Source organism: Notolepis coatsorum (genome assembly GCF_963971535.1).
Source record: "Notolepis coatsorum genome assembly, chromosome: 20".
In the NCBI taxonomy this organism is placed as follows: Eukaryota; Metazoa; Chordata; class Actinopteri; order Aulopiformes; family Paralepididae; genus Notolepis; species Notolepis coatsorum.
In genome coordinates this window covers 25,271,814-25,299,218 of record NC_140184.1, presented here as the reverse complement: position 1 = coordinate 25,299,218, position 27,405 = coordinate 25,271,814, and the positions used below count along the sequence as shown (strand labels likewise).

Genomic DNA, 27,405 nt, shown 5'->3' with positions numbered 1-27,405 from the left:
CCTGTTCGTGGACGACTCAGCCCTGCTGGTCTCTGACAGGAACAAGTTACAGGTTGAAAAAACCCTCAGCTCAGAACTCGGCAGAATCTGCACCTGGTTCGCTGATAACAAACTATCATGGGTAAAACAGAGTCCATTATCTTCGGATCAAATAACAAACTCAGCAAGACCGACGGCTTCTCAGTTACAGTGTGACAATATTGTCACAAGTAAAGATGAAATTACATACCTAGGTTCCATCCTAGAGGCAAATCTTTCCTGTGACAAAATGGCATCCAAGGTAATAAAAAAAGTCAACCAACAAACTTGATTCTTGTACCGGATCTCCTCTCTGGTAAACAAGAATACCCTGAAGACTCTGGCAGGAGCACTCATTCAAGGGTACCACGACTATGCTTGCACCTCATGGTACCAAAGCACCTCAAAGGCGCTAAAAACAAACTGGTCAGACTTCTACTTGACCTTACTCCGAGAACCCACCTCACCCCTGCCCACTTTGACTACCTAGGATGGCTTAGACTAGTAGACGACAGAGTACAGCAACTTGCAATGGGCCTGGTCTACAAGATACACTATACGACTAAGGTACCCATGTACATGTCAAAATACTTCCCAAAGGTCAGTGAATACCACGACCACAACACCAGAGGAAGCTCAACAAATCATGTTAAACCCAGATTCGGCTCAAACAAGGGACTAAACACGTTTAGCAATTATGCCACATCAATGTGGAACGCCCTACCCAAAGCTGTAAAGGAATGTGAATCCCTACCTACATTAAAAACCGCTCTAAAAGAGCACCTACGGGAGGCTGCAATTCGAAACTGCGGCCACCGTAAATGTCTAAACCCCCCCACCCCCTCCTAATAGACAGTCTCCTCCCCACCGTATGTATATATTCTCTCCCCACCGTATGTATATTTCTCTCCGACCCATCCCCTCCTAATGTACAGTCTCCTCCCCACCGTATGTATATATTCTCTCCCCACTGTATGTATATTTCTCTCCCACCCACCCACCCCCTCCTATACAGTCTCCTCCCCATCATATGTATATACTCTCTGTCAGGATCTATGGGTAACAGTACTGTATATTTGCATATCATATATGTCACAAATGTAACAGTACTATATACCTGTATGTCATGTATGTCCCTATGCCATAAATGTCATGATGTCATGTATGTTGTGTATGTCATAAATGTCACTATGAATTGAAAATGGGGGATCCTGATGTAAACAAGACAAACGTCTTTCTCTGGTCTGCATCCCCTTAACAATTGTGTGTATTGAGCCGTACTGTATTGTACCCATTCTGCAATCTGTTAAATAAAGTTTTCATTCATTCATTCATTCATTCATTCATTCATTCATTCATTCATTCATTCATTCATTCATTCATTCATTCATTCATTCATTCATTCATTCACTTTGAGCACCGTAGAGCAACTTTATTTTCACTAATGCTGCCCGCTATCATGGTGGAGTTGTGAAGAGCATGATTCAAGTCAAAGCAAATTATTTCTCTCATGCCAAGACTAATAAACATGCTCACACAAATCAAATCGAACCCAGGAATGTTTACCCCCGTGGTGTGGTTTGTTTGGGCTGGTGTGAACACAGTAATCAAACTCCGGAGTGGTTTGTTTGAGGTTTGAATGCAAACCAAACCAAAAGCAGGAATAGACCAGAGAAATCAGTTTTTGTTGGCATTCCCGTATATTTCCAATGTGAGATTTTTCATCATCATAATGTTATTATTTTCACAGCTGGTATTGTTCAAAATAGCTAAATTATGTTGTGATAAACTAAACAAATACCTTCTATGCATAATTCAGGTGACTGCTATTAGACAGTGGTGCATAATTCATTACTGACAGTGAATTGGAAAACGTATCCCATTTCATAACATTTGTGCAACAAGCCAAGGTGGAGATCACATGATATTTTTGTCCACATATATAATCGAATCTATATCTATATATAGATAATCTATATAATCTATATACGTTTTCCGCAATTGTCCTGCAATTACCACAAATGTCTCGCAAAATCGACATACTGTCCTGCATTTGGATCATACAGATTTGGTCACCCTATAAGCTTGACCCAAGTTCTCACCCATCATCAACTTTTCAACACTACACCATATTTGTATCTATGTATTACAAACATATTTGCACGACATCCCTACCTCATTCTTGCATTTGAGCATTTTTTAAAAGCTTGCATTTGTACTTTATTGTTCGCATATACTTCACTTTGTACTTTGGGTTGTACTTTTGTTTGTATATTGTATATTTTGTATGGTGTATTCGTGTGGTTCCAATGTACAGTTCCAATGTTCCAATGTACAGTTTCTATGTCAAATGTATACTCTCTTTTCTGGACTCTTTTTGTATCACAAACAGTAGGGGAGAGTGGGGTGAGTAGTGCCACTTTTTACTTAAACTGCATTTAAAGCAAGGGGATTACAGTAATGCCCCCAACTAAAATATGTACATATAGTTTAGGATGTTGTGCATCCCTGGGGACAATCACTTTGGATCTTAAATAAACTGTTTCAGAAATATAGCTTTAGAAAAAAAAGTGGTTTTGTGGCACAACTTGCCCCCGGTGCGGGGTAACTTGTGACATTAGAGAGAATACACTGGGGTAAATTGTGCCATTGATAATTTTACGTAAAACAGATCATTTTAATCTCAAAAGCGGTAAAAGCATCCTGCAGATCTTCATCTCCTTTCCAACCTGACGTATAGTCTTCCCGTGTTGCACCTCTTTCACTGCTCTTTCCAACTTCTCAAGAGGAGTTGAAACCCTGTCTGTCTTCCGTTTGTATATCTGCGTGGCATGATGGATTCTGGTCTAAAATTAAGAATATCACATAGTTTTAGTGATCAAATGCAAGAATGCAATGTACAATAACAAGTTGGGGCAACTTAACAAAGAGAATATCTGGCACAACTTAACCCAGGCCCTTTGGCACAAATCACCCCAAGCCTACCATTTTGAAAAAAATGCATCCCCCAGCTGTTTTGAGCTAGCATCATGCTAACTGTATAGACTCATGGTGTAGCTTACTAAAGCACTAAAACATGTGTGAACTGTTTTCAAAGTTGTCTATAATTGTTCAATCAAAAAACCTTGATCATACAAATTTTACTTTGGAGGGCAAAAAACTGTTTTTTGAACTTAAATGTGCTTACCTTCTCTGCAGGTTGAGTGAAATGGATGCCTCTTCAAAAATATGTTGTCACATGACCAACTTCTTCTATGGTTTTCTAGATAACAGGGGTGGAACTACATGCCCCTTGGCACTACTCACCCCACTCTCCCCTACTGTATTTGCAAATCTGGTATGTCATAAATGTATAGATGTAGCAGTACTGTCTATCTGTATGTCATGTATGTCATATGTTATGATGAATTGAAAATGGGGGACCCTGATGTAAACAAGATGAAAGTCTTTCTCTGGTCTGCATCCCCTTAATAATTGTGTGTATTGAGCTGTACTGTCTGTACTGTACCCATTCTGCAATCTGTTAATAAAGTTTTCAATCAATCAATCAATCAATCAATCAATCAATCAGTGTTTGGCCTTGCGTGGAGTGGAACCACAACATGCGCATGTGTTGCGCGGCATGACTCCCCTGGGTGTGTTGATCAGTCAGGGCGGGTCTTCAGACCTACATCCTACTTTTCAAGCATGGAAGGAAATCGACAAATTGGCACAAGTTAGTTTGACACATCCTCCATCAACATCAGCTTGCTGTGCACTTTCTCCCAGAGAACTATTTGACATCCTGGCAAACCGGTACCCCACTGTGCACCTATTTCAACGCCATGGCCTGCTCTGAGCTAGGTACGTTTTGCTCATTATATTGAGGCTTTCTGCTGAGTTAAACACAACTTTATATATTCAGTCTACTCTGCAACGTGCTGGATCCTAGAGAGAGCTATCTTGCTAAATGTAGCGTATCAAGACAAAGAAGACCAAAGCGTGGCCGCACCACAACAAGTGATAATGTTGATGTCTGCTCAGTCTGGAGTAACATTATTCTGGAGTAACATTATTCAAAGTGTTTTCTATCTTCTGATCCCGTAGCACTCCTAAGTGTGTCCGACAAGACCGGGCTGCTGGACTTTGCCAAAAGGCTGGTGAACGTGGGACTCTCTCTGGTCGCTTCTGGTGGCACAGCCAACGCCTTGCGCGATGCTGGCCTGGATGTTAGGTTGGTGTAGTTGTTCAGTCAATTCTACCAACTTAGGTTAAATTACAGAGTATATCGTCTAGTGGTGTTCTGCGTAATATAAACCTCATGTTTCTGTCTTCCTGTATCATGTGCTTTCTGTAACCCAGGGATGTTGCAGAGCTGACGGGGCATCCAGAGATGCTGGGAGGCAGAGTGAAGACCCTGCACCCTGCTGTCCATGGAGGTATCCTGGCCCGACGCACCCCGTCAGACACCGCAGACATGGAGAAGCTGGGCTACAGCCTGGTCCGGTAAGAGGGCAGCAGGTTGTTCCACCTGTACAATTATCATTTAATCCCTCTCGGGGCATCGAAGTTTGAGGTGACGTTGTCACAACCGTTACACTATGTACCATCCACTGCGGATTTAATCGCACATACTGATCTTGGAGCATCCCGTACAACTAGACACAACATGGTAAATAGATCAGACTGAAATGAATGGCTTTATTATTCACCATCCTCATGGCAATATAATTTTCCTGTGGCTAGGTTTAGGCAACGACTTTGTACTCTTACTCTTCTTTACTCTTCTATACTAAACTATCAGTTATATTTTGTATAGGCCAATTAACTCGAGCAAGGGCAAGATTCAGGAAGTCCATGTGATCTTGGTGTATTCGTGTTGACCTGTATGTACCATGCTTGGAGTGCAGGTTGTGGTGTGTTGCATCAGGAGCTGGTTTAGTAACTGGTTAATTGAAATACTGTTGCCTAGGCAGGCGCTCACCTCGTGACTCGTGTCGTTCAGGCCCAGACGAATCTAATTGGACAATAAAGGAATGTTGGTGCTTTATGATTGGTTGTGTGTGAGGGGGATGGGTTGAGGTTGAGCAGAATAGCAGGTTTTGAAGGAGCAATTGTGGAATGCATGCGATTTCTGAAATAAGCTGGGAATAACCGGTCCCGATCCCTGCGTAATTATGGATTATGGCTCCTCGTGTTCAAATCAAAAGCTTTTAAACTAGGCCCGTCTGTTTGATTCACTGGTGTTCCCCACTTGGTAAAGTAAAACTCAAATTCTTGGGTACAAATCCACCCAAAACAGAATGAATCGGGGAGGGGCCACACCGATCCATCACAAAGTCTGTCTCTCTTGTGCCTAGCTGTCTAAATAATAAACTGCCCCTATATTGTAAATCATTCATTCTATTTTAGGGTGACTGTTGGGTATTCACCGATCCGACTTTTTCAGTCCCGATATCGATACCTGGGCTTTGGGTATATCGGCCGATACAGAGTACCGATTGTTCAATTAATAAACTATGCCTCACTGTGTGGAAGAGACTGGGATCATTCTTTTGTGCCACATCAGGCTTGACTTAAAACATTACTTTCCTAACTTAGTAGAAACAAAATGTAACAAATGGATGTAAATGTATCCGTACATACATACATACATACATGCATACATACATACATACATACATACATACATATATATATATTTTGTAATACAATTGATTGAATAAAGCATACAACAACAAAAAATCGTCTCCGATACCCGATCTAGCTATTTTAGTCATACCGGGGCCGATATCAATATCGGATCGGTGCATCCCTAGTGACTGTACCATGTCAATAACCGACTTGTAGGTCTAAAAAAATATATATGAGATTTTATGTTACAAATGTTATTCCGCTTCTCCTCCTCAACCAGGGTGGTGGTGTGTAACCTCTACCCTTTTGTGAAGACCATCTCTAGCGCCAATGTTACTGTGGAGGACGCGGTGGAGCAGATTGATATTGGTGAGTGGTGGTGTTGATCATGTGGCTTGGTGAGTGGTGGTGTTGATCATGTGGTTCGTGCCTCATAGACTTGCATTAATGCTCACTCACTCACTCACTCACTCACTCACTCCCCTTGTGGCGGCTCACAAGCATGGCTCTTTGTGCAAGGCCAGTTCAATCCATTAATTTAGCGTCTATGACACTTTGTTTCTGTGTAAAATATCGGAGTGGACAATATGGGCCCTGAAGACCATACATAGTACTATATATACACAGGAGTCAGGACTAATGCTTTTGTTGTTCCCAGGTGGCGTTACTCTGCTCAGAGCAGCGGCCAAGAATCACGCTCGCGTTACGATTGTATGCGACCCCACTGACTACCCGCTGGTTGCTGCGGAGATGGAGGGGTGTGAGAGCAATGACACTACCCAGGAGACACGCAGGACCCTGGCCCTCAAAGTAATCATGGAAGAGAAACCATTACATTTTGTGTATTTATATATACATTATATATTATTTTTATTGTTTATAATATGTATATATACGTATATATATATATATCGTGGACAATGGTATAGTAAAAATCCATACCTTTGCATGGATCCATGACGGTCTACCTTCATATTCGGTATACTGTACCTCCCAGCCCTCTTTCCTGTCTATGCTCATTGTTTGTTCATCAAATGTTCACGTAGCAAATGGAATCTATTTCCCTCTTCCTCAATGCTGCTGTACCAAGTAGAGGCGAAGCAAGGGCTGCTAAGCTTAGAATTCAGAGAGACAACGGTGCAAATGATTTAGCTGATGAAGAGCCTATTTGCACATGTAATATTCCTAACCCTAATACTGAACTATGATTTGCACTATAAGTTGCATCATGCCGTGACGTCAGCGTCGTGCAGGTTTCTCATCGCATATTGATTGTCGCTGATGATTTTCAGTGAGATTCCTGAGGCAGAGGATTGCAGGCCAATAGGTCCAGGTCAGATGTCAGAGTCTTATCAATGAGTGGATGTTCTTCCTTGTCAAGTGACTGGTTAAGCCCGACAGATTAAGCCTGAGATTTATTTCAGTCTGTATTAATTAATGTAGCGTTTTTTCTTCAAAAAATGGCAAAGTGTATATTTTCAGCACTACGTTTGAAAAAGTGTTATTAGTGAAATATGAGTTCATAAATATCTCAGCTCATGGAACCAAGTTATTTTTTTTTACCTTCTGTGAACGTCTAGGATGGCAAAATTCAGTACTGCATCTACAAAAAACCCTGTAAATCATCTGCCCTTTATTTATTTGCTTAGATTTTCTGGTGCTGAATGAGCTCAGTGGTGTAATATTTCATGTTTGTTAGCATGCTTCACCATCAAAGATGACATTAAAAAAAAATATATATATATATATCTTTTTAATATTCTTTTGGTTCATTACAATTTATTCAAGCATAGTAATGGTCACAATATTTCTGACACTGGGAATACACTCCCTGAGGTCCATAGATGTCCCTAGATACCAAGAACATGCAAATGGAACTTGTAGAAGTGGAGCAATCTTCCATTTACTTTGGTATGTACTTTTAGGTGAATTTTCTGAAAATAAGAGGTTAAATTGGTCAAGACGGATGGTCCCTTATGATTACCACATCTATCTTGACCAATGGTCAGTGATATGGTTTTAATTACTGTATGCCCCCCCCCCCACTAAATCTTGTTTTAACATTTTTTTCTCTGACTGTTTGCATTTCTAAGATTGTCTTTTTGGGCTTGCCATCTTCTAACATTACACTCTAACATCACATTTCTTGGCTGCTTGACAGTTGTTTGATAACTGCTTCATTGATCACCATGATCTTAAAATTGGCATCATAACTCCTCCTCTGTTTGTTAACTTCCTTGACGTTATAGCCACTGTTCGAGCTGGTCACTGTCTCCATCTCGCGGCTCGCTTGAGGAACACTCGTTTGGCATGATCAGTTGTAAATGTATAATTAATGGCATTTAAAAGTCTAGACACCGAAAAGTTTTCAGATTTTTTTCCTAGGACAGTATGGTACTAGATGGTAGATCACAAGGTTCAGTCAGGGCTGCTGTCACCTCAGGAATTCGGGTCACTGTTTTGCTTATTTGTCCCATTTTCAGTGTGTGCTTAAGGATGAGGGTAGTTGTAAGACAAAGTCCGGAGCAGGCCTTTTATCACTAGTGTTGAAATGTATGGTGGGTCAGAGTTTATCACATTCCTGCACAGAATGTTGACCCTCGACGACTCAGCTGCACATTGGGGTAGAATTGATACATTTGCACTGTCTGTCTTGCTTTCTTGTGTTGCCTTGGCCTCAAATTGATATGTCTGCAATGCATGCATCATTCAGATTAACCTTAACAGTGTGTTAAGATTAACATGTGTCAAGACTGAGTCAAAAAGCAATTTCTTTGGTATCATATTTGACATTGTTCTGTTGTTAAAAGCCTAAATGTAGCGTGAAGTGGAGTTTGGTTAATGGTAGATCTTTTCTCTACTGTTCTTCTCAGGCTTTCACACACACGGCTCAGTACGACGAGGCCATCTCTGAGTATTTCCGTGGCCAGTACAGTCGTGGGGTTTCTCAGCTGCCCCTGCGATATGGCATGAACCCCCACCAGGCCCCCGCCCAGCTCTACACGCTGCGGGCCGCCCTCCCCCTTACAGGTTGGCCTCAATATCGCAACCAACTACATGTAGCAAAGTGTAAAGTATGCTGATGATGCCGTTTTGTTAATAAATTTTTTTTTAACTTTAATTCGTATTGACATTTATAGACGTACAACACTTGGACAATACTTAAAATGACATCAAACACATAACAATACTGACATGGGACCTTTGAATTCCTGACGAATGATATATGGCTGCGTTCAGCAGCCCAGACCCCCATAAGAGGAACCCCCCCCTCCCGCCATCCACCCCGAGAAATAGGACTCCCCCCACATCCCAGGTCCACCCCACGTGGGGCCGAGCACCCAGAGACAGGGGTCCCTTGAATTAAATTGGGCTAGGTTCAGTAGAGGAGAGAGGACGGGGTACTCCCCCCCCACCCCACCTAGCCAAGCCCGCTACCTCCCATGTCACCTAGCACCCCACCCCACGCACAACGACCCCACAACATACAAGACCCCACCCTCCCGGGCCAAACCGCGGAAACGATGCCCCCCCCCCCCCGACACCTCATGTACACGTTCGTGTGTTATCCCGTGGTGAATATTATATAGTTTCAGTGTGATCCGGGCTAATTCCTGGAAGCTGAGTTGGGGAGCGATATGTGCATTTTGCGAAAGTTGTTCGCAAAGGTATATAATGGGTATTATATTTCATCATGAAGTCATCAAAGGGGTGGGGGTCGTTTTGTGATGCTCTGATTGTCAGCAACGGCATAACTTTTGGAGTATGTGGGTGGCTACGTGGCGTAGTGGGCAAGGCGCTCGCCACGAATGACTGAGACGCTGGGCTTGCCTGTTCGAGCCCAGTGCTCCACATTGCTTTCAGTTTAGCTGGTCGTTCATACTAATACACATTGGCCGTATTAGGGGTGGGAAACTGATGGGTGGGGATCGGGCGTTGTGGACAGCGACTCCTACAGGTCGGTTGGTGCGCCTGCGCAGTAGAATCAGGAAGTGTCGGGGGCAGCGTGAGCCTCCCACGCGTTACTCCTCGCCACTGAGAGATCGAGCTGCGCAGGTGAAAAGATGCGACTGCTGTTACCTCAAGTACCGGAGGGGACTTGTGCTATGTATGACTTAGTCCACATTGCAGCCGGCTTGTGGGAGGCAAGAAACAGCGTTCGTGACAGGGGAGGGTTGAATTGGATGATACAAAATTGGGATGGGAGAAAATATAGAAAAATGGGAGAAAAAGTGGATAAAAAAAAAACTTTTGGGGTATGTGACATATGATCGTTGCGATCGATGTGAAATCATTGTAGGATTGATGTCATATAGTCCTTACCTTTGCTAGGTGGTATTCCAAAATGAATATTCCAATTGTCTGATCGCGATTTCCAGTATTGATGTCCATTGGGTCCCTGACATGAAATGGGACAAACTATGCATCAAGTGTGCTGGATGCGTTCCAAGTTGCTCGAATGAAGCGTTTCACTTGCCCGGGTCCAAATTCTCTGCCCGGACCATATAAAATGTAACACACAGTGTGAAAATAAGGTTTCAAAGGGTAGGCGATACTGCCACCTAGCAGGATTTGGCCGGCATTGCAATCTCGAGGTCTCAGAATGAGTCCCAGTGATACATACATTTACATTTACATTTAGTCATTTAGCTGACGCTTTTATCCAAAGCGACTTACAAGTTCTGTACGACAAGCCATCAGGAAGAGCACAACTCTATCAGCTGAGTAACAATGTTCATCAAAGTGTTGAGTGCTACAGTGTAGGTTAGTTTATTAGGACAAGTGCATGACAGTATGGTTAGTTAGGGTTAGGTTTTTTTTTTTTTTTTTTTTTTTTTTTTAATTCAGATAATGGTTGAAGAAGTGAGTCTTTAGTCGACGGCGAAAGATTGGACGTGTTTCGGCTGTCCTAACTGGGGTGGGTAGTTCATTCCACCATTGTGGGGCAAGGACTGAGAATAGGCGACTTCTCTTTGATGACCCTCCCGGAGCTTGGATAGGAGTAGGTCTGAGGCGGCCAGAAGATGCAGAGCGTAGGGGTCTTGAGGGTGTGTAGTTAGAGACCATTGACCGGAGGTAGGCGGGAGCAGTTCCCTTTGCCGCACGGTATGCTAGGTCGAGGGCCTTGAAGCGGATTCGTGCAGCAATGGGGAGCCAGTGCAGGTCCCTAAGAAGTGGGGTGACATGGGCCGACTTCGGTAGGTTTGAGATCAGGCGGGCCGCTGCGTTCTGAATGAGTTGAAGAGGCTTAGTGGCAGTGGCCGGGAGGCCAGCGAGCAGTGCGTTGCAGTAGTCGAGGCGGGAGATGACTGTTGATTGGACGAGGAGTTGGGTGGCTTCTTTTGTCAGGAAGGGGCGTATCCTTCTGACGTTGCTCAGGAGGAATCGGCAGGTTCTGGTTGTCGCTGCGATGTGAGCAGAGAAGTTCAACTGGTCGTCGAGGACAACACCAAGGTTCTTGGCGGTCGGGGACGCGGTCACAGCTGCATTCTCGACTGTGATGGAAAGGTCGGTCAGGGGGGAGGATTTGGCCGGCAGGTGGAGCAATTCTGTTTTGCTTAGGTTCAGTTTGAGGTGGTTACACCAAGGTCCGTGAGACTGTATAGAATATTAAAATCGATGGGACATTCCTTTCCTAACCCTTCCCTAAGGGGACCACACTATGTATTCTGGTCTTCATGCCTGTCGTTCTCCTCTTCCTCCCAGTGGTCAACGGCTCCCCTGGCTTCATCAACCTGTGTGATGCTCTGAATGCCTGGCAGCTGGTCAGAGAGCTGAAGGGAGCACTGGGCCTGGCTGCTGCCGCCTCCTTCAAACACGTCAGCCCTGCTGGTGAGAGAGGACACACACACACACACGCATGCATCTTACATGTATATGATTGATTGATTGCATTTCAGTAACATGCAACTTGTTTGGTGCCCTACTCCATATAGACTAGCAAGACACTACACACAATGATCAAACTTAAATCAAATGCATATCTGTCATGCATCCATACAGGGCTTGACATTAACACCCGCCAAATGCTGGTAGAATTCGGCAGTGGTGTGTAACTCTGTCACTCTTACCAGCCACTTTGACCGTGCAGCTTACTTGCATTGCGCGTAATGAGAGTCTCTCTCGGAACGCAGTGCGCGCTTACTTGCGTTGCGCGTAATGAGAGTCTCAAGTAGCCAAACTTTACACTATAAAAACCAACTGGATATTTGGATTGTGTATGATTTTTGACTGGTGAAAATGCTGAGTGGCTAGTGACTTTGGAAAACCACTAGCCACAGTGGCTGGTGAGCCTAAAAGTGAATGTCAAGCCCTGCATGCATACATACAGTGTATAAACACCATCACACCCTTTACTATGTACAACTCCAGTAAATATTGCATGTAGGAATGTAATCCGCTCTGCTTCTTCCTCAGGAGCTGCGGTGGGAGTTCCTCTGAGCGAGGAGGAGGCCAAGGTGTGCATGGTCAGCGACATGCTGAAGGACCTCACCCCACTGGCCGCGGCCTACGCAAGGGCTAGAGGTCAGACGGCCGTCAGGAGCCGTAGATAGTAGTAATCATTTGGGATTGGTAGTGATTTAGTCTTGTTCTTAATGTTCCTTCTATTAGCTGGTGATCAATAATTCTTCCTCTCCCTCCCCAGGTTCAGACAGAATGTCTTCTTTTGGAGACTTCATCGCTGTCTCGGATGTGTGTGATGTTCCCACAGCCAGAATCATATCCAGAGAGGTAGCTGGCCATTTTCCTAATGTTGTGAAATGACACACAAAGTGTGTGTGTGTGTGTATATATATATATGACTTATTTTTTTATGGGACAAATGCGTAACAGACATCTGTAATAAACACGGAATGTCCAGTCGGGTAGCTTTAGTTGAGGTAATACTGTATCTCCGTTGTTGAGCATGTACAAAAGAACCACATGCAGTCGGTAGCGTAAATCAGTCTAACGTCGTAAAACTCCCGCTCCCGTATTCAGCTATGTTACCACACTGACGTACTGCAGGTTACCGTAATCACTCTAAAGGTGCTCCCATAGTCGAGCGGACCGTACACGGAGCGGACTCGAAGCGGACCCAAAGCAGACCCAAAGCGGACTCCAAGTGCGAAGGTCCAATTTTCTAATGCGCAGACGTCCGCGCCGCTGGTGTCACACAAAACGCTGATCGGCGTTGACATCGACCTGCATTTAATGTGACGCCGATCTGCATTTTACTCTGACCACTCGCTTTTTCACTTGCAAAAGAGAATGGCTTTTCTAAATGAAGTGTGTAAAACTGCCAGTTTTATTATCGAAATATTGGAAACTGAGATAAGAGTCTGTTATCTGCGTTTCCAATATTTCGAAAATAAAACTGGTGTTTTTTTATTTCATGCAATGCGTGTTTTCCATTTCAGCACCACGCGCTGTCCACCTCCATTGAGCAAGCCTATATGGTACATTGCACCTCGCTGCCTATACCTGTTATTCAAGTGTGTAAAACTGCCCGTTTTATTATCGAAATATTGGAAATGGAGATAAGATACTCTTTATTGACATCGGATGATGACGACATGACAGAAGTGGGAACATTTTTGTAAACTGGCGCGAGACATGTAGGAAATTGGTCCGCGAGGTCCGCTCGACTATGAAAGCTCAAAGAGTCCAGCGGACCTCCGCGGAGTCCAGTCCGCGTACAGTCCGCTCGACCATGGGAGCACCTTAATACTCAACACAAACCACATTGTATTTAAAGTAGAGCTGGGCCATTAACGTGCTGCGTTAACGACGCAGTTAATCTAAAAAAATTAAAAATAAAATAAAACTTATTTAAAAAAAAAAAATTATACCCAGGGTAGGTTCGCTGAGCACAGATGCTCTTTTTCAGGAACGCCCTGCTTCACATTCACACAGTTCCATTCACACCTGGGAGCTGCCCAGTACAACCACAGTTGACACCATTGGCCACTGAGCAACTCGACTGGAGCAGTTGATTTGCATTGGCAGGGTTTGGCCCTGTCTGGCACCCAACAGGAAAGATATTATAGGCACAATAAGTAGACACCGCTACATAAAACAAGCTGGTCTGCCTGAGTGACTGGTGGAAGAAGGAGAAATAGACATTGGACTGATTGAGTCAAGCCATGTCACATAGTTCAAGTTTGAAATGCTTCTTTCTGTTTTGCTCCTGAGAGTGTGCTAGATACTGTACTGTACTGGTAATATTATTTATTTGTGTTCACTTCTGAATAAAACAACTTATTAAACACAAGTACATCTTATTGAACATTATTTTGATATTTCATTACCAATTATCATAGCAAAACAGCTTTTTCAAACAGTCTGTAATGCATTTTGGAAACGGGAGATGGGCTCATGGTGTAATGGGCCACCTGGCCTGAGAAACATAAGGAGGAAAGAAAAAGTCAGTACTTACTTCTGGTCATTATTTGGGTAGAACACACATATTTTGAATGCCTTCGGCAGATTATTTTTTTCTTTTTGAGCCATTTTAATCTAGATTAAATCCAGGATTGCAGATAGATTAATCTAGATTAAAAAAAATTATCTATGCCCACCTCTAATTTAAAGGCATATAAATGAAATGGGTATAAATGCAAGAACCTTTAGTTTGTAGGGTATCCTAGCAACTGTCGATATGTGACTAAAGCACTGTGGTGTTTGGTTGATTTCTCTCAGGTGTCTGATGGTATTATCGCCCCTGGTTACGAAGAAGAAGCGCTCAGAATCCTCTCCAAGAAGAAGAATGGTAACTACTGTGTTCTTCAGGTAAAAAGCATCAACCTTCAGCAATATTAAATATATATTATTATGATAATGACGGGATGTTGGTAATCACAAGGGACGTTTAAAAGTGTGCATCTCTTCCCATCAGATGGACCCAACTTACGAGCCTGAGGAGGCTGAGGTGCGAGTGCTGTTTGGTCTGTACCTCAAGCAGAAGAGGAACGGAGTGCTCATTGATAAGGAACTCTTCAGCAACGTTGTTTCTAAGGGCTCGGTGAGGCTCACTGTATATTAATATCTCCAAACGGGGTTTGGTGGTTATTATGCATTCACCCTGACCTTGATTTGAACGGCTGAGTCACGTCATTCGGACGCTGGGTAGCAGACAGTGATGTGATTGGCTCTGTGGTTGTAGCTAATGCCCGCCCACATTCTACCTAGACTGACTGTACACAGCGAGTGGAAACCACTTCCTCATACTCTGCATGGGGAGAGAGAGATAGAGAGCACATGGGGGGGGGGGGGGGGGGGGGACCTGCCGCGCACCACACACCCGCAAACGGGAGATTGAAAGAAAGAGAGAAAAAAAAACCACAAGCTGCCGCGCGGACTCATCACCGAGAGGGAGAGAAAGGGAGAGAGGGGGCCTTGTCAATAATGGCCTGTCTTTTTTTTTCTCTCTCTCTCTCTCCCACCCCCTCCCTCTCTCTGTCTACCAGTGCAGACTGTGTGGACTGACTGTCACTCAAAGTGCTTATGGGCGGAGCCAGGCCATAACAGCCTGAAATCTTGAGGCTGAAAAATGATGGTTTTGAGTACTTGATTAGAAATATAAAACGATGCATTTTTTTTGAAAAAAAAACTTACAAATGTCTTCAATAGACTAACAGGAATTGTGTAAAGTTGCCCAAATAGTGCTAGGAATAGCAGTACATAGCCCCTTTAAAAAAGTTTCTCTAAGAGGGTTGGTTGGTCAAACCGTGGTCAAAATATGACATTGAGGATTGGGGGCATTTCAGGGATAATACCCTGGCTGTCGACCACCATCTAGTTATATGTATTTTAATTGTCTATAATTGTTGAGTTTGCAAGTTAGGTACTTGAAAGTACATTCACTTATTTTTCTAAATCTGCAAGTACAGTAATTATCAGTCCAAAAGGCAATCCATCTGAATTGAATGTTCAACCCTTTGATTCCCTGTGTGTCCCCACCAGCTGTCGGAGAGCGCTCTTCGTGACCTCATCGTGGCTACCATTGCTGTCAAGTTCACCCAGTCCAACTCTGTCTGCTATGCTAAGGATGGACAGGTAAAATACCGGGAGTCAACGGACAAACGTATTTCGGCTGCTTTCTCGCTAGTCAAAAACCTGCCCATTGGAGGGCAGGGTTCAAAATGTAATTGTAATGTATCGTACTTTTTTTTTTATCTCAAGTTCAAAGTGACACAACTCTGGTCTGTTTTTCAAGAAGAGAAAACTATTTATTTATTTAGATGAAAACAAAAGAAATTACTTTTTATTTATTAATTTATTTGTTGGCACATTATTGATAAATGGATGAGAACTAGGGGCAGACGAGGGGTGCAGTGGAGGGAATACACTTTTAATTTCATGGGATCTTTAGATAACTCAACTCTAATCAGGGATGCCTACATCTGGGCCAGTACAGTCTTGGTCGTCGCTGCTGTGAGACTAGGAGGAGGAGGGATGGAGAGGACAATGAAGACTGGTCATCGTGTTTTGTGCCCAACAGGTCGTAGGCATCGGCGCGGGACAGCAGTCTCGTATCCACTGCACACGGCTGGCGGGCGACAAGACTGATAACTGGTGGCTGAGACACCACCCGAGCGTCCTGGGCATGAAGTTCCGCAGCGGCGTGAAGCGGGCGGAGATGGCCAACGCCATCGACCAGTACGTCAGTGGCACCATCGGAGAGGTGAGTAGACTTGTGTACTGCACACGGAAACACAGTGTGAATGTGAAGTGTTCATTCATTCAAGCTTTATTTAAATCTCGTTGGACATTTACCGGGGCCAGTTTCGAGTTGCAGCCTCCCGTAGGTGCTCTTAGGTTTACTTTATTTGTTCAAGGGGGACAGTGTACATTAATAAAACATTTTACAAATGTAAATGCACCCAATTTGAGCCAAAAGGCTAATTTCCATTGGCAGTCCCCCTGCCAGAAGGTACAGGCTAAAATCCTGTGTAAAAAAAAAAGGGTTAGCAATAAAATCAAGATACCGGTAAATTATTTTGAGAGCTCGCTTTGATTGCGCCGCCAGTAAAGCTGAAGCCTTGCTAACCGTCTTCTTAGATGACGCACACTAATGTGTATATTATCTGTAACAGCAAGGCATAAAGCTATTTCAGCCTGTGTCAAGGCCTTGATTGAAGATATGTGACTCTGATCAATATCCTTCTGCTCCTCTGACATTGCTACACTGAATGATGTTTCCTGCAGTGATTTAATATACTAGACTATCGTTTCGTTTTCTCGATCTCGAGAAAATTATCTCTGGAAAACATTTGTTATTTCGAGATAATGACAAATAACTCGATCTTGAGAAAACAAATATAATTAACTCGTTATCACGGAAAACGGAGTAAATAAAATGTATGGCCTCTTAGGGCTTCCGTAATGTAGAGATATACAGAGACACGTTTTAAGTAAACAAGACAAAACGCAAGATAAAAGTGGGATTATAAATTACTCTTCATATACAAGGGCACATCTATTTCCACGTCTGAATCCTAATGTCCAGGTTACAGGCTCTGGCCTCACAAATGTGTCTGGCATACAACCAGTAAGTCAACAACTAAGTTGTACAGCAATCACACGCACCAAACACCCCATTAACCCATTCTTCGCCAGGCATTGTACCCTTCTTATACCATCCTCTGCCAGCTCTATTTGTCTATGGAGATGTTCACCTACTTTGCAGGGCTATAACTTTTTAAATTGTATTGCTAAATTGACATTACTATGGCCCATTCAACATCAATTATCTCTCGTTCAGGATGTGGGAACGTTATACTTGTTCATTCACACATTCATACAAAAATACGGTCTAGAGTATGAATGTTTTTATCGTTTTCTGCAGTATTTCATAGAACGTGAGTTATAGCCATTTATATTAGATCATCAGATGCAGTTTGATAGCGATTGACGTCAGATTAAAACTCATCATCTGCTGGTGACTGGGGGGGGGGGTCGTTTATAATGCAATGACCGACGTTAAATGATTTATGTCGTATGGGTGATATATAGATCATAGCAGTTTGTATGGATAATAATAATCAAAAACGCTGAAACTCACCGCAGCTTCCTCGTAGCGATGGGGGATGATACTGGAGCAAAAAGATCGCTATTATGGGATGTTGATCTATGCGCTCCATTTCCAGGTTGTATAATACTATATACGTCCAAATAATGTTGTTTATCGAGTTATGGCAACGGATTGATTATCCAGTGTGTCCAGATGGAGTCCCGCGAGCGATAGCGAGTGGCGGACGGAATAGGGGTGACACCAAGCACTTCCGGCCCCACTTCCGGTTTGGCAACTTGCCGATCGGCCACCAGGTGGCGGTATTGAAGCGCTGGAGAGTTGAGTGGAGATCTACAGCACCAGTCATGACTCCGTGGGTGAAATGTGAATACCATGACAAATTTGAAATATTGATCTCGATGACGGCGTAATCCGTCATTGGCAGATTAAGCATGGTGAGGAATGACGTCTTAATCCGTCAATGGCGGAGAATGGGTTAATCACACGCACTAAACACCATCAATCGCACGCACTAAACACCCCATCAATCACACGCACTAAACACCATCAATCACACGCACCAAACACCCCCATTAATCACACGCAACAAACACCCCATCATACTAAGTCATGCATCAATCGCATGCACCAAACACCCCATGAATCACACGCACCAAACACCCCATGAATCACACGCACCAAACACCCCCATGAATCACGCGCACCAAACACCCCAGGGGCCATGATGGGATACATTTACAAGTTCAGCCAAAGTCCACAAGACTCTCTAGTCTTTAGTCCAGACATTGGGATCCATATTATGGCTTTGTACATCCAGTCATAGATGGGGTTTAGGATCGGTATCGAGACACTTCAGATTTCCTGCATGTAAAAACTGACCATTAATACCACATTGTCCCCGTGTGGTGCAGGGCCAAGACCTGGCGCTGTGGAAGGCCATGTTTGAGGAGGTTCCCGAGCCGCTGTCTGCGACTGAGAGGAAGAACTGGCTAAGCTCCCTGCAAGAGGTGGCCCTCAGCTCAGACGCCTTCTTCCCCTTCAGAGACAATGTGGACCGCGCCAAACGGGTGAGCCGCCGCGTATGGACACAGGGGTGCCCATCTTCTGATGTGGAAAGTCAGGGGGATGACATGAAACTTGGGTCGTGGGCCACGGCACAGACATTGCAATTGGATATTGATCATTTAGAAATGTTAATAATGTAGCAAGAAAATAATTGTCTTGCATCAAGGTCTATATCTGAAATTAAGGGAAAATAATAATAACCTTCGTACTGTCTTCTATCATGCACTTTTCCACTAAATAATCTTCCTTGCCTATATTACTACCTACTATACACTAATATGTCTCTACTACTACTGTATGCACTCAACACTGCAGCGCCCACGTTTCAACACTGTTTGATGAACATTGTTACTCGGCTGAAAGAGTTGTACCCTTCCTGCTGACTTGTCATACAGAACTTTTAAGTCGCTTTGGATAAAAGCGTCAACTAAATGTAAGGTGTTGCACACTTGCCTGTAGAAACACTGGCATGCACCTGCTTTCATACCTCTACTCTCTTAACTACCTAGCTTCCACAGGGTTGACGTTATAATGATATAAAGCAAAATACGGATCGCCAGACTTGACCAACTAGCCATCATCCGTTGTCGCTGATTCCTTCCCGTCTCTGGTTTCCTTGCAGAGTGGGGTTGAGTATATCGCCGCCCCAGCGGGCTCCACTGCTGACGAGGTTGTGATCACCGCCTGTAACGAGCTCGGCATCACCCTGGTGCACACCAACCTGCGCCTGTTCCACCACTGAGCCTCTTCCAACCAGACATATAATGGCTAGATGACTCACCCACGCTGCTGGCCAATGGAGACTGATGTTGCCACATGGCGGCCATCTTGCCACAGGCAGCACGCTCACTCATAACACGAATGTCTATGGTGCATGTACTATTGAAATAACCATAGCTTGCTAAATTTGCAACAGATTTTCAAATGGTTTGGTTTGTTATAAACACTGCATGTAGTTGATTGATTGATTGATTGAACATTTTATTAGCAGAATGGGTACAATACAGTACGGCTCAATACACACAATTGTTAAGGGGATGCAGACCAGAGAAATACTTTTGTCTTGTTTACAGGGTCCCCCATTTCATTTACATTTACTATTACAAGTGTGGATATGTAACAAATTCTCAAAAGTAAAATATTAAATACATTAGAAAAGTACTCATTTGGACCACAAATCATAAAAACACATTAGTACAATAATAAAATCAACAAAAAAAAAAGATAGGCTATAGCAATGCAATCCTATATAGCAGTTATCATACTCCATACTTATAATGGACTATGAAAATTAGTTCAACATTTCCAAGCATCCTGAATCATAGCCAACCTTAATAAGGTTTGTAATAAACCAAACCGTTTGTAAATCGGTTGAAAATTCTTAGGGTTATTTCAATAGTACATGCACCATAGACATTCATGTTATGAGTGGGCGTGCTGCCTGTGACACGATGGCCGCCGGTGGACTACGCTGGAGACTCCGCCTTGCACCATCTAGTTATATATATATCTATGCTTCCAACACCCTCCTGCCTGTACTGCTGTAGATCCACATTCCCACATCCTTGTGCCGTAGGAAATGCTAACATCCTTTTTGCAGAATTACTTCAAAACATTCCTACTGCATTATGTTATGATGATAAACATTCCCTCTCCTGCCCTTTGGTAGTTCACTGTTACTGTTCATTTAAGGTCACTTGCCTTTGTGAAATAAATGGTAATCTCTGAGATATCTTGGTTTCTTTTCATATTATATAAAACTAATATTGTGGCTAAGGATTCTGTGAAGACTAGCGCTCTGCAAAATAAGCTCTGATTTGTGTTTTTTTCACCTCCTGAGTTCAAAGTATTTTAGCACAGTCATTCTTAGTGGCGTCTCTCCGGCCAGTAGTTCAAAACTTTTAATCCCTGTCCGATTTTAGAAATCCCATATTTTTTGTATCAAGACCACTCTGCGAAATGTTGTCCTGGTATTACAAAGCAATTCATGATGGGATAACCCTGATCCAGACTTTTCAAGATGACCAAATCCTGAATAGCAGTGCTTTAATCCTACTTATACAACGTCATGCAAATTTCTCGATTCTGATGGGTATTTGTAATAACCCCACGCTCTTGGTCCCAGGACCCGCCCACAACCGAATTACTATGACTCCGCCATGTGAGTTTTTAGAAGTGAAAGCAAGATGGCGGACAGTAAACGTTACGAAAGGATAGTTGATATAGGGTCATAAAGACTAAATGAAAAACGATTCCGTCACGGTGAATGTGTTAGTTTCTTAAACAATGTTGGATGATGTAATTGATGAGTCATGAGTCATTGTGGAACAAAATAAAACTTGCGTGAATTGATTAATTGCAATTCTTATTTTTATTTTTTACCTACTTTCTATAGAAGCAGCTGGGAGGTGCGCTGTTTTAAGTGAGTGTGGATTATTGAATTGATTGATTGCAAATTTGATTACTGTTTGCCAGTGGCGGCCGGTGTGAACTACATTTGGGTGGGCGCGGGGGGGGGGGGGGGGGGCAAGCGGACAGCTGACTCGACATAACGTTACCAACGTTAAGTCGAGTTCATTCATACTACACTAGTACACGTATGATCAATGCAATAATGAACACATATATATATATCTTGTCATTTTAAACAAGTTACTCATTCATCCATTATGCGTCACCCGGTGCGAAATTAACAACAACAACAACACGCTGTGTTGAGAGAGCGAGAGAGAGAGACCGCATTAACTCACTGTTTAGTTGAAACATAACATAACCATTATTGAAAATAAGAACTTGTTCTTAATTAACCTGCCTATTCAAATAAAGGTTTGATGATGAAACGTGGTCCAGGAGGGCTTGATAAAGTGTATATGTCCACTGTCCCACAGTCCCAGACTGTTGATGTATATCCACTGTCCAGACTGCATCCAGCTATAGCCAAATAGCTTCTTGTTAGCACAACACAACAATACTGTGATGAGCTGTGTCTTACTGTCTTTGCCCATTTCCGCGTCGAACAGCCTGCAAACTACCTGGCGTTCTATCGCCCTGCTCTAAGACAAACTCTAACCGTAACCAACTTTGAAAGAGTGCCTAGGCTTAACCGTCGAAAGAACTTGCCGTCACGCTCTAAGACCAACTCTAACCTTAACCAACTTCGAAGAGTGGCTAAGCTTAACCAGTGTAGAAACTGATGTCGGCCAATCAGAGAGCGTCTTCGAGAAATGCGGCTACGGAAAGTATAGACCGCTTGAAAACGCGCCCGGCTTCCATCATAATACATCATATTTCAACGCACAGCGCGTTACGCACTGATTGGCTGCGACGGATACAGAGATGAAACCAGTGCACGCCCACTGTAAGTGCTATTGCGTCTAGCCCGTGAAATGCGGCTACGGAAAGTATAGACGCGGTATTATTCTCTATCAGACGGTCACTTCCTGTTAATGAAAACAATTATTTATATTTGATATATTAACGTTATATTGTGCATTGGAAACACAAACCTACTTAAAATGAGTAAATATTATTCATTTTAAACATGTTTATTTTATTTCTAGGGCCCAAAAAATATATATATATATATTTTCTTCTTCTTCTTTTAACCAGGGAGGGCGGCGCTCTAGCGCCCATTATCGGCCGGCCGCCACTGCTGTCCGCCTTGTTTCCAACTGGTTAAGTTTAGGCACTCTTTCGAAGTTGGTTAAGGTTAGAGTTTGGAATCAGGGCTGGTGGTCTATCGCCCTGCTCTAAAGACAAACTAACCTTAACCAACTTCGAAAGAGAGCGACTTCGAAAGAGTGCCATAACCAGTTGGAAACAAGGCGGACAGTAATAAAATTTGCAATCAATCAAGTCGCTCGATTTTTATTTTGTTCCACAATGACTCATGACCCATCAATTACATCATCCAACATTGTTTAAGAAACTAACGCATTCGCCGTGACAGAATCGTTTTTCATTTAGTCTTTATGACCCTATCACCATATCCTTTCGTAATGTTTACTGTCCGGCTTGTCCGCCATCTTGCTTTCACTTCTAAAAACTCGCATGGCGGAGTGATAATAATGCGGTTGTGGGCGGGTCCTGGGACCAAGAGCGTGGGGTTATTACAAATACCCATGTGTAAGTTGACTGTTTCAGCCAATCGGAATCGAGAAATGTGCATGCCGTTGTATAAAAGCCATTACACCATGTGCAGTCGTGGGTTGTGAGAATTAGACCATGCCTAGGGGGGTCTAACGACCACCCCTAGGCATGGTCTAATTCTCACAACCCACTCCTGCGAGTGATGTAATGCTTTAATATCTCCACCTATTGGATAATGAAGAACAACATAAGGTATTGCAATTTAGAGCCTTTTATTAAGGATATAATGATGAATTATATTTTCCTTGCTTAAAATCATAATGGTATTGTAATAAAAAATGTATCTAATCATGTTTAGGATTAAACCCAACATTAGAAAAACCACAAAACAAACTTGTCAATAATGCCAATGTTCTGTGGAATCCTCGCTCCAAACCCAAGGGACTGCTAGGGGGACATTTGAATATTGGTAGTATTATCCCAAAAAGCGACCAAATTAAACATCATCTCTCAGACTCTAATCTAGACTTCCTGTGCCTCTCTGAGACATGGCTCCACAAAAACTCCCCATCCTCTGCCCTAACTATACCTGGCTATAATATTATCTACAGGAAGGACAGAGTTCAAGGAAGGGGGGGGTGGGGGCTAATCTTCTACTGTATGTCAGATTATGCAAAGAGATCCAATGCCCCGGGAATGGCATCGAATGCATCTGTCTGAATGTCGCATTATGTCCAAGAATGTCCTTTGTCTTAATTGGAGTGTATAGGCCAGCCTCTGCAACGTCTGTCTTTCTTGATAACTTGATAATTAAAGGTCCCGTGTTTTGCTATTCCTTTCACTATTTGGGCAATGTTACACAATTCCTGTGAGTCAATGGAACACATTTATAAGGTTTATATAAAAAAATTGCATTGTTTTGTATTTCTAATCAAGTACTCTAAGCATTTTTCCCACTTCAAGATTTCAAGCTGTTTTGGGCTGGGCTCCGCCCATAAGCGCTTTGAGTGACGGTCACCCACAGTCTGCACTGGCAGACAGAGAGAGAGAGAGATTGAGGGGGATACTAATTAATTTCGCCGCGGGGGGGGGGGGGGGGGGGGGGCATAATCCCACGGGACAATGCATTGGTAACCTGTTTCAAATGACAATATATACCCCTGTGAATATTATTGCACTGATCGGAATACGGGCGTGCGTGTGGGAGCGTGCTCGCTCGTTCTCTGCTGTCTATCGGCACCCGCGCACGTCAACCCGTTTGAGGAAGTGTCCGTATTTCCACTCGCTCTTTTTTTTTTTTTTTTTTTATCTTTTTTCCCCTCCTTTTTCTCCCATCCCAATGTTAGTCGTTATGCCCAATCCCCTTCCTGGTCGCTGCACACTTACCCCCCACAGTCGGTCTGGGAGAGTGGAGGCTACCACGTGCTTCCTCCGACACACGTCCAGCCAATCAACCGCTTCTTTTCACCTGGCAGCGCGGTTTCTCACTGAGAGGGCGTAGCGTGTGGAAGGATCACACTATCCCACTTAGATCATCATCCTATCTGCGCTTAGCAGGCGCCCCGACCGAACTGTAGGAGTCGCTGTTTACAACGACCCGGACCCACCCCGTCAGCTTCTCCCACCCTCTAATACTGCCAATTGTATTAGTGTGAACGGCCAGCCAAGCTGGTGACAACCCCGGAGCTGTGAGCTGGATTCGAACAGGCGAATCCAGCCGCTCCGGGGTTGGTGACGAACGCAATCTCCGTTACGCCACCTGACCGCGCTCCACTCGCTCTTTTGAGCGAATTGTTGATTGTGGGCGGTGACTACAACCAGTGCTTTATTCACGTCAGCAAAACAGTCAAATCAGAATGGCTTAGTTCAGTGAGGGAGGATCTCGTGAACTCGAGACTGGACTGATGAGCCAAAATGAGAATTAGAAACACAGACCCCATTGCTAGAAAACAATGCTAAACACTGGAAAAGGCTATTTATAAGACAGGGGACCTTTAAAGTAATATAGCTCAGGGAAGGAAGTAATAATCCTTGGCGATCTGAACCTAAACTATGTAGATAACTTAGGTAAAAAAGCACTGAATCGAATTACAAATAAATTTGATCTTACACCGTTAATAAAGGGGCCCACTATGATAACTTCCATATCAATAACTCAAATTGATCTAATATTATCTAGTCTAACAAACCTGGGAGATCACAACCTAACCCTTGTAGTTAGACAACTTCCCCAAAATCGAGCACACCTGACCTCCAACACAAAATGTAATACATTCAGAATACCGTAATTTTCGGACTATAAGCCGCGCCTTTTCCCCCATTTTTCGACCCTGCGGCTTATATAACGGTGCGGCTAATCTATGGATTTTTACAGCTACACAGCTCAGAACATGTTCTGTAGCTACTATTGCACTAAATGCTAACACTTGAATCCGTTATGCAAATATGCAACTTGTTTGTTGAAATGTTAATAAATGGGAGCTTCCTCAAACAGCCACCTCTTTCCCGACAATCCCCTCTGTGCACAAACCCTTACATATGGTAATGGCCAAATCTTTGCTTCCGTAAGAAACAGGGTTATAAAAGTTATCAAAGCTGCTTAAGCAACTCTTTTCAACTCCTATTTTGTGAACTCTGTTAGGATGACAGTGCCCACCAGTCAAACAGGACCACTTATTTCACGTCTGATAGATAAATCCCAGCCGGTGTTTTCTTTGATGGAGGTCACTGAAGCCCAAATTAGCAAAATTCTGAAACCCCTCAAAAGCTCTAAGTCTAAAGATGTATTTGGTCTGGACTAACTTTTTCTAAAAAAGAATGCAGATGCATTCACTGAAACATTAACAAAAATATCGAATGCCTCTATTGAAGAATATAAATATCCTAATGACTGGAAGACAGCAATTGTTGTACCAGTCTTTAAACCAGGAGACTCAAGTATAGTGAGTATCTATAGGCCAATCAGTATCTTGCCTGAAAAATGCATTATTGGACAGCTAATCTCCATATTAATAGTAGCCCATACACTCTGCACCCAATGCAGTTTGGCTTTCGGACCAACCACTCCACGAGACAGCCAACTGCTTCTTCCTAGAGAATATTAAACAAAAGATGGACAAAGGAGGTGTTGTCGGTGCCATATTCTTAGATTTTAAGAAGGCATTTGACACTTAGTCATCACATCCTCCTTTGCAAACTTGCTAACTATAATTTTTTTGGGTGAAGTCTTGTTTTGCTGATAGAATTCAATGTGTTAGGGTCAGAGGTGAAACATCACCCTTTCTGAGCAATGCAATGGGTGTGCCCCAGGGATCCATCTTCGGGCCTCTCCTATTCAGTTTATTTATATATGATCTTCTGTCTGTTTGCACAGTGTGAAGTTCAAATGTATGCCAATGACACCGTTATCTATATTCATGCAAAACCTAAAGGACTGGTGGCTGACTAAATGCTGTACTTCACAAAATCTAATTCAACATATGATAATCCTGGAGTGTTTGTTGCTGTAGAGCCAATTCAAGTAGTCTCTCAATTTTAATATCTTGGTATTATCCTCGACTCTACATTATCTTTCAAAAAGCAGGTAAAAAGAGTAACGCAGACTGCCAAATATAACTTGTCAAATTTCATATTCATGAACTGTTTAACATCTACTGCTGCCCTTCTCTATATGAACGCAAGGATCATTTCCCATATCCTGTACTGTATGACTAACTGGACCCATGCAAAAAGCACAACCATGAAACCCAATCTCTCTCTGTATAAGCAGGCTCTCAAGGTGCTGGACCAAAAACTATATTATTACCACCACTGTCACATCCTCAGCAAGTACAGAATCCTCAGCTGGGAAAAGCTGACAAAATACACTGATGCCTGCCTACTGTTCAAGATTTTAAATGGCAAGGCCCTTCCACCTCTCAGTACTTTTGTCAAACAAAAAACATCTCATAGGTCCACAAGATCTACCCAGAGAGGGGACTGTACTGTGCCGTTTAGGTCCAGCTCCTTCAGTCAATCCTGTTTTGCAGTCAGAGCCACTCAGTTTTGGAACATCCTACCAACAGAAATACGATACTGTGCTACCTACCTTTACAAAAAAATATCAAGACCTGGCTATTAACCAATCAAACATGTGATTACTTTTAATCAGTTCATTGTGTATTTTGTTATTGCTTTTACTATTATGCTGGATTGTGTTGTAAATATTGTGTTTTACTTTTAATGCTTCTGTTTTAGGTGTATGGTCTTATAACATCTTGCCAAAAGGACTACAGTTGCGAATTAGCCAGCTGGCTAAAACTGACACATTTACTGACACAGAAATGTTGATTAATGTGTACTGTCCTTTTTAAATAAACTGAAACTGAACAAGGTCACAAGAACGGAGCCCCGTGCTCTTGCTGGTGATCCAGGCCCAGATTTTCCTTTTGGTTATTTGTTTGAATACTGTTCTGAGTTAGGCAAGAGGCCACTGCAAACATAATACATGAAAATGTATCTGCCATAAAGGCAAAACATTTAAAAAAATACTTTACCATTTTATTTATATTGAAATGGGTTTTTAAATGTATTTTATAGTTGGTACATTCTGCTCTGGTAATCCA

The 27,405-nt window shown here is 43.0% G+C and overlaps 1 protein-coding gene across 1 annotated transcript; it reads left to right on the top strand.

The window, feature by feature from the left end:
* The first annotated feature begins 3,722 nt into the window (after positions 1 to 3,722).
* On the top strand, positions 3,723 to 20,438 carry atic (5-aminoimidazole-4-carboxamide ribonucleotide formyltransferase/IMP cyclohydrolase). Its single transcript, XM_084337405.1, has 15 exons — positions 3,723 to 3,861; positions 4,105 to 4,231; positions 4,360 to 4,503; positions 5,912 to 6,000; positions 6,290 to 6,441; positions 8,505 to 8,661; positions 11,338 to 11,463; positions 12,049 to 12,156; positions 12,278 to 12,363; positions 14,314 to 14,403; positions 14,510 to 14,635; positions 15,577 to 15,669; positions 16,115 to 16,297; positions 18,559 to 18,714; positions 19,335 to 20,438. The coding sequence occupies exons 1-15, from the start codon at positions 3,843 to 3,845 to the stop codon at positions 19,452 to 19,454; spliced, it is 1,776 nt and encodes a 591-aa protein (XP_084193531.1). The 5' UTR covers positions 3,723 to 3,842; the 3' UTR covers positions 19,455 to 20,438.
* The last annotated feature ends 6,967 nt before the right edge of the window (positions 20,439 to 27,405 follow it).

Bases quoted from the DNA above. Each gene is read 5' to 3' on its own strand.
- atic (XM_084337405.1), top strand. The intron at 4,504-5,911 runs GTAAGAGGGCAG...CTCCTCAACCAG, and splicing joins CTGGGCTACAGCCTGGTCCG to GGTGGTGGTGTGTAACCTCT. The intron at 6,001-6,289 runs GTGAGTGGTGGT...TGTTGTTCCCAG, and splicing joins GGTGGAGCAGATTGATATTG to GTGGCGTTACTCTGCTCAGA.